The sequence below is a fragment of the Netta rufina genome (genome assembly GCF_964035555.1).
Source record: "Netta rufina genome assembly, chromosome: 4".
NCBI classification, from domain to species: domain Eukaryota; kingdom Metazoa; phylum Chordata; class Aves; order Anseriformes; family Anatidae; genus Netta; species Netta rufina.
Window position 1 is genome coordinate 48,282,878 of NC_140127.1, and position 16,741 is coordinate 48,299,618.

The 16,741-nt window shown below is 41.0% G+C and overlaps 1 protein-coding gene across 1 annotated transcript; it reads left to right on the plus strand.

Moving 5' to 3' along the window:
• Window positions 1-811: 811 nt before the first annotated feature.
• LONRF1 (LON peptidase N-terminal domain and ring finger 1) lies at window positions 812-16,596 on the plus strand. Its single transcript, XM_084286773.1, has 12 exons — window positions 812-1,401; window positions 6,003-6,121; window positions 8,430-8,552; window positions 9,277-9,423; window positions 9,860-10,097; window positions 10,186-10,276; window positions 11,145-11,259; window positions 11,800-11,921; window positions 13,039-13,197; window positions 13,331-13,493; window positions 13,886-14,038; window positions 15,385-16,596. Exons 1-12 carry the CDS (start codon window positions 822-824, stop codon window positions 15,541-15,543), a joined length of 2,169 nt encoding a protein of 722 aa, XP_084142899.1. The 5' UTR covers window positions 812-821; the 3' UTR covers window positions 15,544-16,596.
• The last annotated feature ends 145 nt before the right edge of the window (window positions 16,597-16,741 follow it).

Below are 16,741 nucleotides of genomic sequence, written 5' to 3' on the forward strand. Positions count from 1 at the left end.
CCGTGAACGGATAGCAGCTATGCAACGGACTTCAGGCTTTCTTTAGAGAAAGATGTGTGATTGGAAAAGCTAACCATTCCCCCATGAAAGTGCGGTGATGACTTCCCCAAAGCCCCGGACTTACTATTCCACGCTCCCGGCGAGCCTGCCGCCCGCTGCCCCGCCAGGCTGTCAGGGCACAGCGCTGCCACCACCGGGAGCAGCAGCCCCATCCCGCCGGGCGTTACCCCGTGAGGCGGCGGCACTCGATTAAAGGCACAAACAAGTTTCTGCTAGCCCTGCGGCTCCCACCCTGACGAGAACTAACACCTGAGGGGACCACCGCGAGCAGCAGCCGCCGGGGGGCTGCGGGCAGAGCCCCGAGGACCCCCAGACCCCCGTCCCCAGCCCCCACGGGTGGCTCCGTGCCCCTCCAGCCCGGGGCTCCCCTCAGGGCAGGCGGGGGGGGGGGGGGGGGGGGGGGGGGGGCGGGGCGCTGAGGGGCGCTAACGGCCGCGCGCGCGCTCCCCAACCGCCGGCCGGGCCCTTCCCGCGCGAGCCCGCCCCCGCGTGACTCACGCCCTGGCCGCGCGCGGCGCCAGCCCCGCCCTCGTGGCGAACACACATACACACAGAGCGGGCGGGGCGCTTTTAACCCCTCCCCGCGCCCCTTTTCCACCAATAGCAAAGCGCCGGCAGGGTCAGCTGATCGGCGGCGCTTTATGTAAAGGAGGGCGGGGCGGGGCGGCGGGAGATCACGTGCCCCGCCCTGTCAGGTGCCGTGCGCAGAGCCCGGCCGGGCGCCGCCACAGCCACACCCCCTCGGCGCGGCCGGGCAGCCCATGGCGTCCTCCGCTCCCCAGGGCTCCTCCGGGGCGCTGCCGCCGGAGCCGGGAGGCAGCGGGTGGCCGGCCGGGCAGGAGGGGAAGGAGGAGGGGAAGGAGAAGGAGAAGGGCGAGGCGGCGCCGGCCCGGCTGAAGGAAGCGGCGGGCGCCTCGCTGGCGTCGCTGTGCCTCGGCCCGCCGGGCGGCCGCCTGCTGGAGTGCCTGCTGCTCAACTACCGCCTGCGCCTGGGGCTGGCCCGCGGCCGCGCCGCCACCGCGGAGGGCTCGGGGGCTGCCGAGGGGCCGCTGCGCTGCTGCGGCTGCCGCCGCTTCCTGGGCGAGCCGGTGACGGTGCCGTGCGGGCACACCTACTGCCGCCGCTGCCTGCGCAGGGAGCTGCGGGCGCGCTGCCGCCGCTGCCGGGCTCGGCTGGTGCCGGGGGCCCCGGCGCGGCCCAGCGTGGTGCTGAGCCAGCTGGCCGAGAAGTGGTTCCCGGCGGAGTGCGAGCGGGCCCGGGCCGGCAGGCGGCTGGAGGAGCTGCTGGCGCAGGGCCGCTTCCGAGAGGCGCTGGGCGCCGCCGGGCAGGCGCTGCGGGCAGGTAAGGCCGGGGCACGGCTCGGGGCGGAGGACGGAGCCCCCCCCCCTTCCCCTGCTCTCCCCGGGGCTCGGCGAGGCGTGCCGGGGGCCGGTTGCATAACGGGCGGGCGCGGAGGGGCCGCGTTGTGTAACGGGGCTGACATCACGCGGGCGCGGCTCGGCACCACCTGCGGCAGCGGGGAGCGGCGGCACCGGGACGCTGGGGATGGGGGGGGGGGTGGTGGTGGTGGTGGTGGTGCCCCGGTCGGCTGTGGGGTGGGGACGGGGCGAGGAAGCTTGCGTAAGGCTAATCCTTCCGATCCGGCTCTCGGTCTAGCTCCTGAATAAGCTGTTTCGGCACGGTGGGGTGACATCTCCCGGCCCTTCTGCCTTTGGGGAGCTTCCTCTGTGCGCTTCGGTGCGCTCAGCCGTGGTCTTCAGTGCTGTGTTGGTGGCCAGAGCGTTGGCAAAGCGTAGGGATGTGGCCAAGCAGAGCCCGAACTGTTCTGAGTATCAGAACTATCAGGAAGACTTCTGTTTGCTCTGTGTATTCTGAAGTACAGCACTGGCTCGTGCGGCTCATAAAGAAATAGAGCTCAGAATACAAACCAAGGACTCCGGTATTAATCACAAATGCTTATAGTGATCTCTCTTCAATAGATCAAGACCCATTTTTGAAAAAATAAAAGATAACAATAACTAACACTAATTCTCTAGGCTCTAGTTAATCTTCTGTGCGTTTAGCGACACCATAGGACTTTGTATAGCTACGCTGAAAGAATTTTGATTCCTTTTTTTATTGTGAAGCTACATCTTAAAGTTTGGTTTTCAGAACGGTATTAGAATCTGAGGATAGTTACGAGCTGTGATGCTTATCCATAACTATTACCCGAATTCAGTGCGTGTATTAGAAGCTCCATGTAAGATCTTTATGTAACTATTTCCTGTCCTTCCAGTCCTGAGAACGAGCGACATTCCAAGTATATCCGAAGCATTCTGCTAATGTTAGTAAAGAGCTTCATGAATCAGAGGGCAGAGACACATGAAATGTGAATTTAGAGAGCTGACTCGCAGCTACAGATTGAAGGTGCTTTCAGGCCAGTAGAGAAATGGTTAATAGCTGCCGGTACAGTTTCTGGTTCTCTCCAGAATGAGAGATTTTGCAAACATTTAAAGAGGTGAAGAAGACACAGTGTAAGAAATGTACTCTTAGTCAAAATCATTATGGCTCTGTTTTAGCTTCCTCACTGCTAGTTCATCTCTTTCTTTTCTCACTAGTCCAGATACAGAGTTAAAAATTGTGATAAACATAGACCTAATGCCCTAAATAAAAGTGTTTGACACTAAAGCTTTACTCAAACAGCATTTCGTCATAACCTTCTTACACTTCTTGTAAAATAAATTACTGCTGTTTGTCACGGTGTAGAAGTTACTTTTGAAAGACAGGAGGAATGTTAACATTCACATGGATAATACGTGCCTTGCAGGGGTTGGAATGAAATAGCTTATTTAAAGGAAGTCTGTTGAATTAAAATCCAAGTACAGCATGTCATTAATCCCGAAACATGCGGCTGATAGACATGGTTGGGTGCAATCGGACTCCCCCCTGCTGGAGGGGGCCTGAGGAAGTCTGCTGACCAGTCTTCGGTTTGGAGCAGAATAAACAACAAGCTCAGAGCAGTTTGCTTAAGGCTTTTGTCCAGCTGGGTAATGAAAACGTGCAGGGATGAAGATTCCACTGCCTCTCAGGGCAACCTGTTCAAAGGTTAATTGCCCTCATAGTGATTAATTTTCTACTTAAAGGCAAAACTACGCTTGTTTCAGTTTATAACCACTGTCTCTTGTTTGTTCCCTGAGCACTTAAGTATGGAGTCTGTTTGTCTGCTGGGTAGCTGCTTCTTGAATTCTGGAAGGCCGTAAGGTTCTCTTGATGCCTTTGGTGTTTTCTCATTAAACGAGACCAGTTATCTCAGCCTCTTCCCTTATGTTCCAACCCCTGATGATCAGAATGCCCCTGTATTACTGCATTCACAAATACTGTGCAATACAGTTTTTCTGCACACTAGTACAGAAAAGGTGTACGAACTACATTTTTTTTTTTTTAGAAGAACTTGATGTATTTTAAATAACCAAGTAAAAAGGTTCTTAAACCTTTTTAAGGACTGGGCCAAGGATGGTCCATTTGTTGGTATGCTCATGCTGAGAGTAGCCAGGAGCAGATGCTTTGAAAGTACATTAAAAAAAAATAAAAGCGTACTAAGTGCTTTTTGCATAAATCTTTGTACAGTTCCCAGTTAATGATACCTGATACACACGGTTCTGCACTGAAAGTATTCAGTATGTTTTTTATTAAAACAATTTCTCTTTGAATATGTTAGAACTGAGTGATTTCAGTATGTAACAGGTTGTTAAAATTGAAAACTCAAGCACAAATTACTTCTGCTTTGTTTAGCCTGGGGTCTAAGGAATTGAAACAGTTTTACATCCTCCTGCTAGGTGGCAAACAAAATGCGTTCTGAAATGTTGCAAAACAGAGTTAGCATAATTACAAAACCCAGCAACTAAATTCATGCTACTAAATTGCATATGTAAATTTGCGTCTTCCTGTCTTGAAAATAGAGACAGTTTATAATCTGTATTGATCATTCAGGCACTGGAACAGGCTCCCCAGGGCAGTGGTTATGGCACCGAGCCTGCCAGAATTCAAGCAGCATTTGGACAACGCTCTCAGGCACACGTCTGTTTTTTGGGTGGTCCTGTGTGGAGCCAGGAGTTGGATTCGATGATCCTTGAGTCCTCCTTCCTACTTGGGATATTCAGGGATCTTGTGATTCATTGGTGGTGCTGGTGTAGCAGCACAACACAGTCAGGAGTTGGGGTCCTAATTAAGCTGTTTAGTTTAGCTCTTTGTTTGGTACCAGTTCCATTGAAACCATACTTTTCTTCTTTGTAAAACAACCAAACTGTCCACCTGCTCTAGACTTGAACACACATCTTCATCTTCAAACTGTCTGTCACCACCACTCCTAGAAAAGAAGCTCGGAGCTCCTCAGGTCATTGCTTGACATTTGAAAGTCTGAAAAAGCTGAGCTCACTCTGATCATGTGCATATGGGTGGCTTCTTGTAGATCAAAGACCTACACTCACTGCTGTCCACAAGGAAAAGAATTTGGGTTGGTATTGACTCTGCTGGACATTGGAGTAAAATACAGCAGAGAACTGATCTGAGCTCCTGCCTTACTGGGCTGTAGTAGTCACATAACTCCAAGCCCCAGGAAAGCAGATGTTAGAAGACTTACACTTGCAGAATTCCATGTTTAAGTTAGACAAAGACAGTTTCACAGACTTCTGCTAAACATCTGAAATAGAAGAGAAGATGTGGGAGTATTTGGTTTTGAAGGGAAACTGTCAAAACGTAAACAAATCAGAAAGAGCTTCAGTTACAGCCATGAAATCCATTGTGGGTTTTGATTTCCTTAACCTTTTCTGTTAAGGTCTTCTACCTGTAGTGTTGCCTAAACACAAAGCAGTTGGTACTTAGAGAGGTCTGGCTTTCTGCTGAAGTAGATTTGAATGTAAAACAAGCTAATGCTGGAAATAATGAAAATGTAAACAAGGCATTGAGGTAGAATATTCATTTAAAATGATTCCTCCACATCCCTCCAAGGAGATCCTGTTGAAGCAAGCTTAGAGAACTTAATTTGAAAGTTGTTTACAATAGACCAATGTTTAACTTGTTTATTTCTTTCAGTGAAAAGCACAGGTGTATTTAAAAAAGTCAACAACAAAGCCATGTACTGGCACTTTTCCAAGTAATGACTGCAATTATTTGCATTATGAAAATCACAGGTTAAATGGCACGGAGATGGGTGTGCTTCCGATTCAGAGGTTACTCTGCTGAGAATCCAAAGTGCTGTATTTTGGAGACGAAAGCTTGTCTTTACACAGTTCTCCCTTTACAGAGGTTTTTCTAGTACAGCTCCTTACAGCAGTGCTGCCAGCTGGTGTTACTGGCTTTCTGGTAGCAGCCATCTCTTCACTCCACGTGGGGAGAAAGAGTACTTCTGGTACCAGATGGTACTGTCATGGGCGTGCTGGGACTGTATCTCTAGCTATAGCTGGTGGTGGGTGGATGTTACAAAAACAAAGGACAGGCTAAATAAACACTTGAATGTTTGAAAGCAGACGTCTTATTGCTTAGACTTTTTTAATCCTTGGAATTTACCGCACTTGTAAAAATCTCAGATTTGTGTGTTTTTGAATGGGTGTACTGTGAAACTAAAATCTACATAGTCCTCTACTTCTGTTGTCACAGCAGTACTGAACAATACTTTGTTTTCAGTATCAGTGGTAGGTCTCTTTAAAATGTATTTTCTTGTTGCTGCATGATGCATTAGAGGGTTCGAAAGTTAATCTTTATCTTGAAAGGTGTAAGCTCGGAATTATTGCTGCTTTTATTTTTTTTAACCGAATACTGGGAGGAAGGTGGGAGGAAATCTACTCCAGGTATTTTAAAATTTACAGAAGTGTATTTTCAACTAGTGTGGTTTAGACATACCTCTATAAGAACATCTATTTAAAAAAGTAAAAATTATTAAAAATGCTATTTGATTTTGTTTTCAGATTCCAGTAACCTGATGCTAAGAATTTATAGAGCTGAGTCGTATGCTGGCCTCCAAGAGTATAAAACAGCCATAGAAGATCTAAATTTTGTTATTTCTAAAATGCCAAGTTGGCCAGAGGTATGTTGATATAAACTCTGTATCTTTCAAAGTCTGTGTTTATCTATAAAATCCATGTGTTCTGCATTATACTTGCATCAAATTCTGAACTGAGATCAGATGCCTGAAACACTTGATTTCCTTGTCTTACCTCACTGGACATGCAAACTGCTAAAAGGTATCTTTAAGAAGTTATTTATATGAGACTGCAGTGCTCACCCATAGCCAGGTTAGAATAGGCTGAAGAATCCAGTCAGAACTGTTAATTTAGCCTTCATCAAAACCTTTGGATATTTTTACTTCCTCTCGCAATATGAGAGAGTGATTCTGGATGAAGGGTTAAATGGAGCAGAACTGACTTCTTGGCATGTATTGTGAAGAACTTCTGTGCTGTTTACAGTTACTTGTTAGAACAACACTTCTATGTGTTCTCTTAAGAAATTTTTTTCTTTTTTTTTTTTTTTAATGAACTTAACTTCAGCTGAATGTTATGTGACTGGGTGGCTGGCTGAAATTGTGCAGTCAGGTTTAATTGCTTAAAAGCAGAACTAATGCCTGTACGTTTGGTTCATTGAGGTAATTGGCATTTGAAATTTCTTACACTATGTGACGGCTGGTCCTATTAAAGCTCCCCTGAAGTGTTTATACTTACACCATTGTCCAAATTGAAAGCATTTTAAGCGTTATCTGTTACTTGAACATCATGTGAGTAAGATGAGCAAGCATTGTTGCCAGTCAGGACTAGGATCTTTGGCTCTGTTAAATCAACTTTTTTTTTTTTTTTTGTTTCATTGGTAAAACATTTTGCTATGTGAACAGGGCAGTTTTCTTTCCCAAATGATGCCAAAGAATCAAAAGTGTGAGCAATAAATCCTTTTGCAATAGTATTTGCAATAGTAAAAATAAATAAATAAGCATTTGAGGCCTTTTTTACTGGCTCCAGTACTTGGACTTGGAATAGTTTGTGGTGATGTAACCTTTAATGGCTGCCTTTTTTTTTTTTTTTTTTGAGAAGCATAATTTGCTAGTTTAGCTGGGAAAGTTTTTTTTGGAAAAGCCTGGAGAAACTCGGTGGAAACTGAGCTTTGCAAACACTGCAGGCAGCTGAGGAGTCACTGGCTTTCAGAACTGTTACAGCTTATTGCAGTAATGTTACTGCAACACCATCTGAACTCTGAGCACAGCACGAGCAGTAAGATCTTGCTGCACCTGGGAGGACTGATAACTGCTTCTGTCTTGATCTCTCCTGCAATCAGCAATATTGTGGCTGCTGCAAATTCAGACAGCACTTTTGTCTTTGTTTCTCAGCGTTGCTGGTAGTTCTTTCTATATGTTTGGAAAGAAACTTTGCTTAACTGAGCTTGTTTTGATAGATATTCCAACAATTCTTATCTCAGTAGGAATATGAATTTATCTGTAAGAGGAGGATTAGCATAGTTTATCTTCAGGATCTATTTTAATGAATCTGCCCAAATCCATCAAGAAAGATGCACACCCCATCTGACAGCCTTGTTTAACAGACTACTCCTTAGTACTGGCAATCAATCCACAGAAAATGCATTCAGTGTTTTGGTGGTGGTGGTGTTTTTTTCCAGTTCAATCTTCTGGTCCATTATTTAAAATCTAGCATATAAACTATACATGTATTTTGCTGTTTTACTGAACTTCTGTTTATATTACTGCAAATATGGGTTCTTTAAATTGAGATGTGTTGTATAAGGGACTTCTAAATAGTCTTTTTTTCTTCCTCCCACCCCAGTTAAAAAAAAGTTATTTTTCCTGGCTACTGTCTAGTATTCGAGAATAAATTACAGTTAGAGGAAACAATTCCAAAAGTGTGTTGTTTTCAATGAAGAATATATATTAAAATGCATGTAAGGGATGCATGGTTGTGTGGATTGTTTTGTTTATAGTTAGTCTTCCCCTGCAGGCTGGAACCATGAGACTTTTCATGAAACTGAGGGCAAAAAGGGTGTCCTGTGAAAACTGTTTTACCATGATGTGTCCCTCTTCTCACCCTCACAAGAAGGGTGAAATTAAGGCATTGTGTGATTTCAGCACTAGTCTGGATTTTAACCTTTTGTGTAAACCAAAACAAATTAACTGGAAAGAGACTAACACCAACCTACCCCATGGTTATTTTCAGCATAGGGAATTAGGTGAAACAAGGCATATAGATCATACATGCTATGCACAGCGCAAGTTTGCTGAAGAGGTGCATTCTTTTATCACTGAGGGCTCTAATTCTAACTCAGTTGTAATGCCTGTGAGATGAATACTACAGTTCTACGTACTCACTAGAGGTGTCTTCATGTTATCTGTTTCTCAGGTCTACTTCCGGAAAGGAAAAGTGCTGCATGACTCTGGCTTTGTAGGTGATGCCTTACAACTGTTTCTACAGTGCTTAGCCCTTGATGAGGACTTTCTTCCAGCCAAGCTTGAAGTAGAAAGGGTAACTTGATCTATCAAATTGGATTACTACCTCTGTCTTGATTGCTTTATCAAGTTCTTATTATGGTAGACATTAACCACCTAAAAAGCTTTAATGCGTACAGAGATGATTCAAGTGACAGACACTTTGATTGCTTCCTGTCAAGATGTATCATGCTGTCTCAAAGACAGTGCTAATCTACAGGTCTTAAGAACACATGCTTCAAAGTATTTATGCTTCTGAAGTAGCTACTAAATGAAAACCTAGATGACTGGAAAGCAACAGCAACATGAATATTGTAAATTGAACTCTTTCACATCCCTATCACAACAGTTTTTCTTCAATAATAAAAAAACACATCGAAAAAGCTGTGATACTGAATCAATAATGGCTAACTGAAGAAGTCACTTCTAGTGAAAAAAATTCTAGGTAAATTTACAATAATAAAAAATTATCAATTCATCATCATACAGCTTTTTCAGTGTAATGTCTAACTGTTTGAAGAGGTCACCTGCTTGTAGCGGAAATGATTTCTAGATAAATTCTGCTTAGTTATACAGGTATGTGGGTTTCTCCTCGTTCTCAACTGTTGTTTCTCAGATACTGCTTAAATAAAGCCCTGTTATGGGGATAACTTCATATAGATTGAATTCTTGGTTCTGGTATCTAGGTTTATAATAAAGCTATACAAGCTATACCCCGTTTCTTTTACAGTATTATGAACACTTGGCTGTTTGTTTTCTAGACACTGTGTGATGTGCTGTCACCTGAGAAGTTAGGAGAAAGCCTGAAGGAGTCTGCTTGGAATTCACCACATATTCGAAATAAACCTTTTATACTTGGTTCTGAGGTGGCAGAGTCTCAATGCAATTTGCAACTTTGTCCTGAGCAGGTAACAAAAACTATAAGATAGTTTTTCTTCTTTGGCTAATGTGCAAATATCTGACATTCTCATACACTGTTTGGCATAATTATCCTCCAGTCTAAATGCTGCCTTTCTGGAACTGGCTAAATTTGAAGAATTGTGATTTGGGACTAATGTGTTTTCATTTTGAATGTAAGACATCTCATTCTGGTGAACTACCAATTAGGAAGTGCTGAGGTTTGATATTAGTAACATAAAGAATTAATAAATATAAAAATACAATTGTTCTCTTTGAAGCAAATCAAGACTTCTAAGTTGTTCATGCTAAGCAAACTTGAGTACTGTCTTGGCTTACCAAATTCCTGTAGCTAACTGATGAACTAACTGTGGGAACCTTTGCGTGTTCACATCTTATATACCTCGATTTGTTATGCTTTAAGTACAGTTAATTTGTCTTTTGTAGAGTTTAGGAGGATCAGAAGTACTGGAGCCTGTCAGTGGAAGCCTAAATCGGGCACAATCTGCCCATGCTCTTAACTCACCGAAAGACCTCGCCAAGGAAGATGTCTTAAAGAGAGTATCTTCTGAACCCCTTCTTTCTGGCCAAGAAAAAGGTGCTTTGTTGAAAAGAAAGCTTTCCTTTTCAGAACAGGATACGGTTGTAAGTGAAGATGGAAGAAACAAGCACAAAAAGCAAGGAGGTAAACAATCACTTAGTTTGAAAATTTTAAAGTATTTACTCTCCTGTGCCTTTCTTTGAAAGGAGTATTTTGTCTTGCTTTTCCCTAGAAAGTACAAAAAGGGATACGACACTGGCTTATGGAACAATTCCAGGGAATTTGATTGATGTATCAGATTTTGAGTGCTCTCTGTGTATGAGGTAAGACTTATCTCTCTGGTTCATTATTTCTATTATAGGTGTTTGGCCACATATCTTTTGCACATGCGTAAAACTGAGATATATGTTGTAATGAGTTCCAGTGCTAGTGAAGAGTAATTTTCAGACTTCCTGTATCCCTGCAGTTAAATACAATGCTACAGCAAGTAACAATTAAATAAGTATACTACGTTATCAGTTTAATCAGATTGTCTTTTAAATTAGATTTGATGGTGTTAACAGGACAGGATCTTTTGTAGTTAAATATTAGGGTTGTAGTTAAATATTAGGGTATGTGTTTTTTTAGTTTTTCTGTTTTTTAGACAAAATGAGTTTTTGCTGTGGGAAAGCTAATGCTTAGAATATTGCCTGTGTGTCTCAGATTTGTCTAGGAAATGACTGCAGAATGTAGATTACTAGTTGTAGTTGATGTATTTGAGAGTTTTTATTGAGTTGTCCTGGTTTTCAGAATAAGAATCTTAAAGCATGTTGTATATGCTAAGTTGTCCATCGTTATGTCAATAGAATGTAAACTGCTTTTAAAGCAACCTAGCTCTTTAAACTCTCACTTAATTTGTGTATTCTGAATCTCTGTAGTAAGATCAAAATCTTAGTGTATTAGGATAAATGTTTAAATACTTAGAGTTGAAATGTGCTCAGATTGATCAGAAAGTACAAAGATACTGGGGGTGTGGTGGTAGATGTAAACAAACTGCATTATAGGGGAAAAAGAAGTGTAAGGGCCATAGGATTAATTTTTTCTACTGTAGGATTAGTTTTAAAAATTAGAAGTCGATCGCTGACTTTTTTTTTTTTTTAGCAAGACGAAAACTTTACATGGTATCTAACTTTTTCAATAACTTTGTTTCAGGCTGTTCTTTGAGCCAGTGACAACCCCTTGTGGGCACACTTTTTGCAAAGGCTGCTTGGAACGGTGCTTAGACCATGCTCCTCAGTGTCCACTCTGTAAGGAGAGTTTGAAAGAGGTACTGTTTCTCAGTAGAGCTCCTATAAACACACACTTTATCATTTTAAAGGCTGCTTAACTACAACAACTTGGATTCATTTGGGTTATGGTTTGCTTCTGGAAAGAAAAAATCTTGATGTAAACATCAATACAAAACAAGTTGACTATGTTTGTCTCAGGACATAAAAGGTTTTTATGTTTCTGTGATTGCCTACTTTATTTATTGGTATAATTTCATCCGGAGTGTTTGTAAACTTGGGTAACTTTTCAGTAAGGCTTGCCTGTGATTTCTGTATACTTTCCTAATTTATATGGCTGTATAATCTGGGAAGTCAATTCCGTATGCGTTAAGTATAGAAGTATAAACTGAATCGGATACTGGAGTTGTCAGGCAGAACTAAAAGAGAATTTTCAAATATTAGAGTAATGTTAGATGCTAAGAAGTAAGAACTTGAGCTCTAAAATCTCCTTTGAGATCTCTCTTGTATCTTGGTATTAAATAACAGCTGAGTTTTCTCACGTCCTCTGCTAATACATATGATTATTTCTTTCCTTACAGTACCTGGCAAGCAGAAAATATTGCATCACAGAACTGCTGGAGGAATTAATAATGAAATATTTGTCTGATGAATTATATGAGAGAAAAAGAATTCATGCTGAAGAAACTGCTGAACACTCAAAGTAAGCTTGCTGTCTTCTATCTAGAAAACTTGAGAGATTAGTATTGAAATCCTTTTTAGAGATGTCTTACCATATTTGCGGTTATTAATAATGGCATATCACAGACGTGGAGGAATATAAAGCCATCTTAAATAAGTATTTCAATACATAAGCATTTTTCAATACCGTGGAAATAAATCCACACTTTGATAGTAGCAATGTATAAATTCTCTCTTAGTAGTAACTTGAGACTCTTAAGTCCTCTACAAAATACATTTGCCTTTCTTTTTCTGAGTGCACTCTTGTGGAACTTCAGTTTTAGCTTTGCTGCTGTTAATGGAACTGTCCTCTTAAGTTAGCTGCAGAGTCTCAGATACTAGAATTGCTTTCAAAGCCGTTCATGATAGAGATCAATAGTATAAAGAAAGGTATGATGAAAAATCTTTTAATCTTGCTGTTCATCTGTAGTAGAGTTCTTTAGATATATAGAGAATCATGTATTGTAGATGTGTTAGAAAACCAAAACTGGTTCATGCAAATTACAGAATTATATTTTTATAGTCTGAAAGGTACTAAAACTGAAAACCTGTTAATGCTACCTGATTTGTGTCAACTATGTATACTTCACAAAATAGCTTGAAGAAAAGGAATTTTTTTTCAGCCTTAGTGAGACATTGCAAAGGTAAAAATCGTATGCCACGTTGTGTCATTGAACATAGTCTAAATGGTGACCTAGTTACTGTGTAGATACTGCTGCATCTTTTTAGCGTCAGGAAAATAGCGCATTTAAGGGCGTAGTGCCTCTCTGTCATGGTTTATAGGGCTCAAATTAAACCAAAAAGGGAAACAAACAAAAAAAACCCCACCCTATTCTCAAAGACAAGCCCTATATTTACTGACTTAAATAACTTAGCTCATTAACTAGACTACTGTCCATTATGTATTGCAATCAATATATAAATGTTCACTCACTGTTCTTACTGTTTATGGAAATTGTTATTATGTGGTTATTACTAAAGTTTATAATAAGTGCTTTATGACCTCAAATACCTACTGTGGAAAAAAAAAAAAGTATTGTCATGGAATACTTCAATTATTAGATTTGAAGCCATGTATTTCTTTTGTCTTTCTTTTGAAGCTTGACCAAGAATGTTCCAATGTTTGTTTGCACTATGGCATATCCTACTGTGCCTTGCCCTCTACACGTATTTGAGCCAAGATATCGACTAATGATTCGCAGAAGTATGGAAACTGGGACAAAACAGTTTGGGATGTGTATAAGTGATTCTCAAAACGGGTGGGTCTACGTTCTAATATCTTCTGTCTTCTCTTTCTCATTCTAATATCAAGCTTCTCTGTCCTGTCTTTTTCTAGTCAAGTGTCATCATAGAATTGTGTAATTACCTTACTGACAAAGGTCTGTTTTTTAGTTTTGCAGATTATGGATGCATGCTGCAAATTAGGAATGTTCATTTTCTACCTGATGGGCGGTCTGTTGTCGATACTGTTGGTGGAAAGAGATTTCGAGTTTTACGGAGAGGGATGAAAGATGGTTATTGCACTGCAGACATTGAGTATTTGGAAGATGTTAAGGTATCGAGAACGCTGTCCAAATATTTCTACTACTGGCTAGTATCTTAATTTTAGTTCGTTTGTTTTGAGGGCTCTGTCAATTTTTTAGGTCCATAGATTGCCTGGAGGATACAGCGCCAGCATGCAGAAGAAATGGAAGCTAGCTTAGTCTTTCATTATTATGAAATAACAAATACTGTGCTTTCTATTAAAACAACAGTTCATGATGCTGTAACTCTTCTTAAATATCACAGGATTTCTTTACTATTCAGCCATTAGGAATCAGGGCTTAGGAGAATGCAAGAAATGTAACTAATGACTTAAACAGAGTTAGAATCAAGTAAGTTTGTTTATGCTAGCTTAACAACTGTAGTGATTCTTTATCTGTAATGATGTTAATGTTCTTCCACTAGGTTGTTGATGAAAAAGAACTAAAGAAACTGAGAGAACTTCATAATTTTGTTTACAATCAGGCCTGTAATTGGTTCCAAAACCTAAGAAATAAATTCCGCACTCAAATTCTTCAGCACTTTGGGCCAATGCCTGACAGGGAGGAAAATATACAGGTGAGACATCATTTAGTATCAATTAAGTGTTTATTATGGCAGGGGGTGGGGGAACAACAAATTATCAACTGCTAAATATGAAAAGGAAAATGTTCTCAATTTGAAAGAAAGCTGGGCTACGTCTTGTTTCTCTTATGAAGAGCAACAAAAAGCAATTCTGTCACTAATAAACTTTTTCCTCGAGAAAGGATGATATGCTGCTCTGTAGATTAAACTACTAAACTGAGAACACTAAGTTACAGTAACATTTTACACTGTTAGTTTGTGTAAACCGGTTAGAATTCAAATGGAAAAAAATGATAAATCTTTCGGTATTTCCTTTCTTGTGATGTGTGTAGGCAGTAACCTGTGATAAAAAGGTAATCATAAATAACACTTCCTTTCTGAGCTAGTGCTGTACACTGCTGCAGCTCTGAGGACTTGACAAATGTTTACTTTAAGTCTAAGAAAGTAGCTGCAGCCATCTGCTTCGTTGTTGTAAGCAATTGATGAAGGGCAGAGAGATCCTGAAAGAGTGGAGACTGGAGAAAGCCATCACTTATCTGCTATGTATTTTTGAGACCATACTAACTGATCTGGGAGGACTGTAGATGCTTTGGAGGCCAGGGTATTAATTCAGAAGTGATTTTAGAACACTTTAAAAAAAAAAAAGTTTAAAACAACGTCTTAGGAAAGAAGACTAAGTGCACTCATTGCGCTAGGGTAACTGGGCAGCAAGACTTGAGGGTATGTACTTAAGACTTAAGTGTGACATGGCCTCCATTGAGGAGTGTTGTGTCTTGGGCATGACAGCTCAGGTTTGATGTAGGAAATTGAATAAAGTACAGGGAAAAGCTACAGAATGTTTTATAAACTTAAAAGAAACAGATGAAGTTGTCCTGCTCTGTCTAGGAGGTAATAAGATGAGTGGAATGGGGCAGTGATAGAAGAGTCCTTTAAATACAGCAAAGATGAGTACAGTGAATGTGCTAGGCATCAAGAATACTCAAGCTTCAAGAATAGCATGGCAGGTAATGGATTTAGTGTGCGTTACAGAAGTCTGTTATTATATGACTGTCCTATATTTAGCCATTTTTTCCTGAGGAATCTGAGCTTCCTTTGTCTGTATTAGAAATAATCCATTGCTTTATGAACTTTAACTTAAGTGTACTTTGACTTCCAAGTTGAGGGTAGATCAGAAGAGATCCATTCAGAACCCTCTTGATCTTATGAATTAGAAATTCTCTAGTTGGTAGCAAACTTTAAACAAGACTTTGTCAGTTTTCTTCTATGTCTTTGTCATATTATTTGTCATATTAGTTAACTATACTACATTGTTCCCATCTTTTTTTCTTTTTTTTTTTTAGTCAATGCCCAATGGTCCTGCTTGGTGTTGGTGGCTTCTAGCGGTTCTCCCAGTAGACCCCAGATATCAGCTGTCAGTTCTCTCTATGATGTCTTTAAAAGACCGTCTGATAAAAATCCAGCATATACTCACCTATTTTTCTAGAGACCAGTCCAAGTGACTAACCGCCTGGGTCTTCCTGAAAAGATACTCCGTTCTGGTTGTAGTTGCAGCTGGAATTTTTGCTGCCTTTGCACATCTAGCACTGGTTTGAGAAGTGTAACGGAACTGCTTTTTCTCTCCTTCCTGCCCTCCCAACGTCCTGAACCATGTGGTTCTTTGAATGCACACTTCAACTATGAGAGAAGACCACTGATGATTGCACAAAGTCAATCCAGCTAGATATGTTTTTCACGTTGTCTATGTTACAATTTGCACTATGTAGAGGAGAACATTTTTGAGACTTGATAATTTTAGCCACTGACTTTTTAAAGCTGTGGTAAGTGCAGGACTTAAGGCTGACAGTCCAAGTTTACAACATTGAAGAGGTATTAAAGGTTTTGCAAATAAGTTTGCCTCATACAACTGTTCTTTTGCTGTTTGCACAAAGATTTGAAATATAGTATTGAATGTCACTGTTGGATATTAACTACTCTTGGTGATTTATCTTGACTACGAACATGGCACAGACTTCTAAGTTATCCTGTAAATGTATGCATCACAAAACAGGTGACATTATGAACTGTATGCTGAACTGAGAGCCAATTTTAAGGAACAAATGCAAAAAAAAGGTACTTGTCTAAAAATACTTAAACTGTGAATATGGTTTACATACCTAGGCCTGTACATGTTAAAGAAGAACTGAAAACTAAATGCTAGTACCAGTTACATTTCTACTGGGCTTTTCAGGCTGGCTGTTCTTCCAGAGCACACACTTAGTTTATAGAGCTTACAAGAAGAAATCTTAGAGTGTGTGTGTGTGTGTATTGGGGATTGTGTGTCCAGGATTTAAAAGCTTAAAGTTTTATTTGAACTTTAGTTGGTGCAAATGTGAGTTCTATGCCTTATATCAACAGTAGAGCACACTGCAGTGGCAAGGTAAGCATCATGCTGCCAATAGGTACTTTTTGTAATTAAAGGTTTGCATATTTGTGAATATGTCTGATACTGGCTTTCTTGTATGTAAATGATTTGTAAAATATTTCTTAAATCTTGCTTTTGCTAATATATTTAATTTTCAATAAAAGCTAAAAGTTTGTAATATTTTAACTTTATCAGAAACTAAAAATCACTTTAATTTTCCATGTGCTTCTATTCTGGGAAGCTTCTACTGGGGCAGTTGTTTAACCTAGACCAAGGTTGTGGGCACTTTAAGTGGT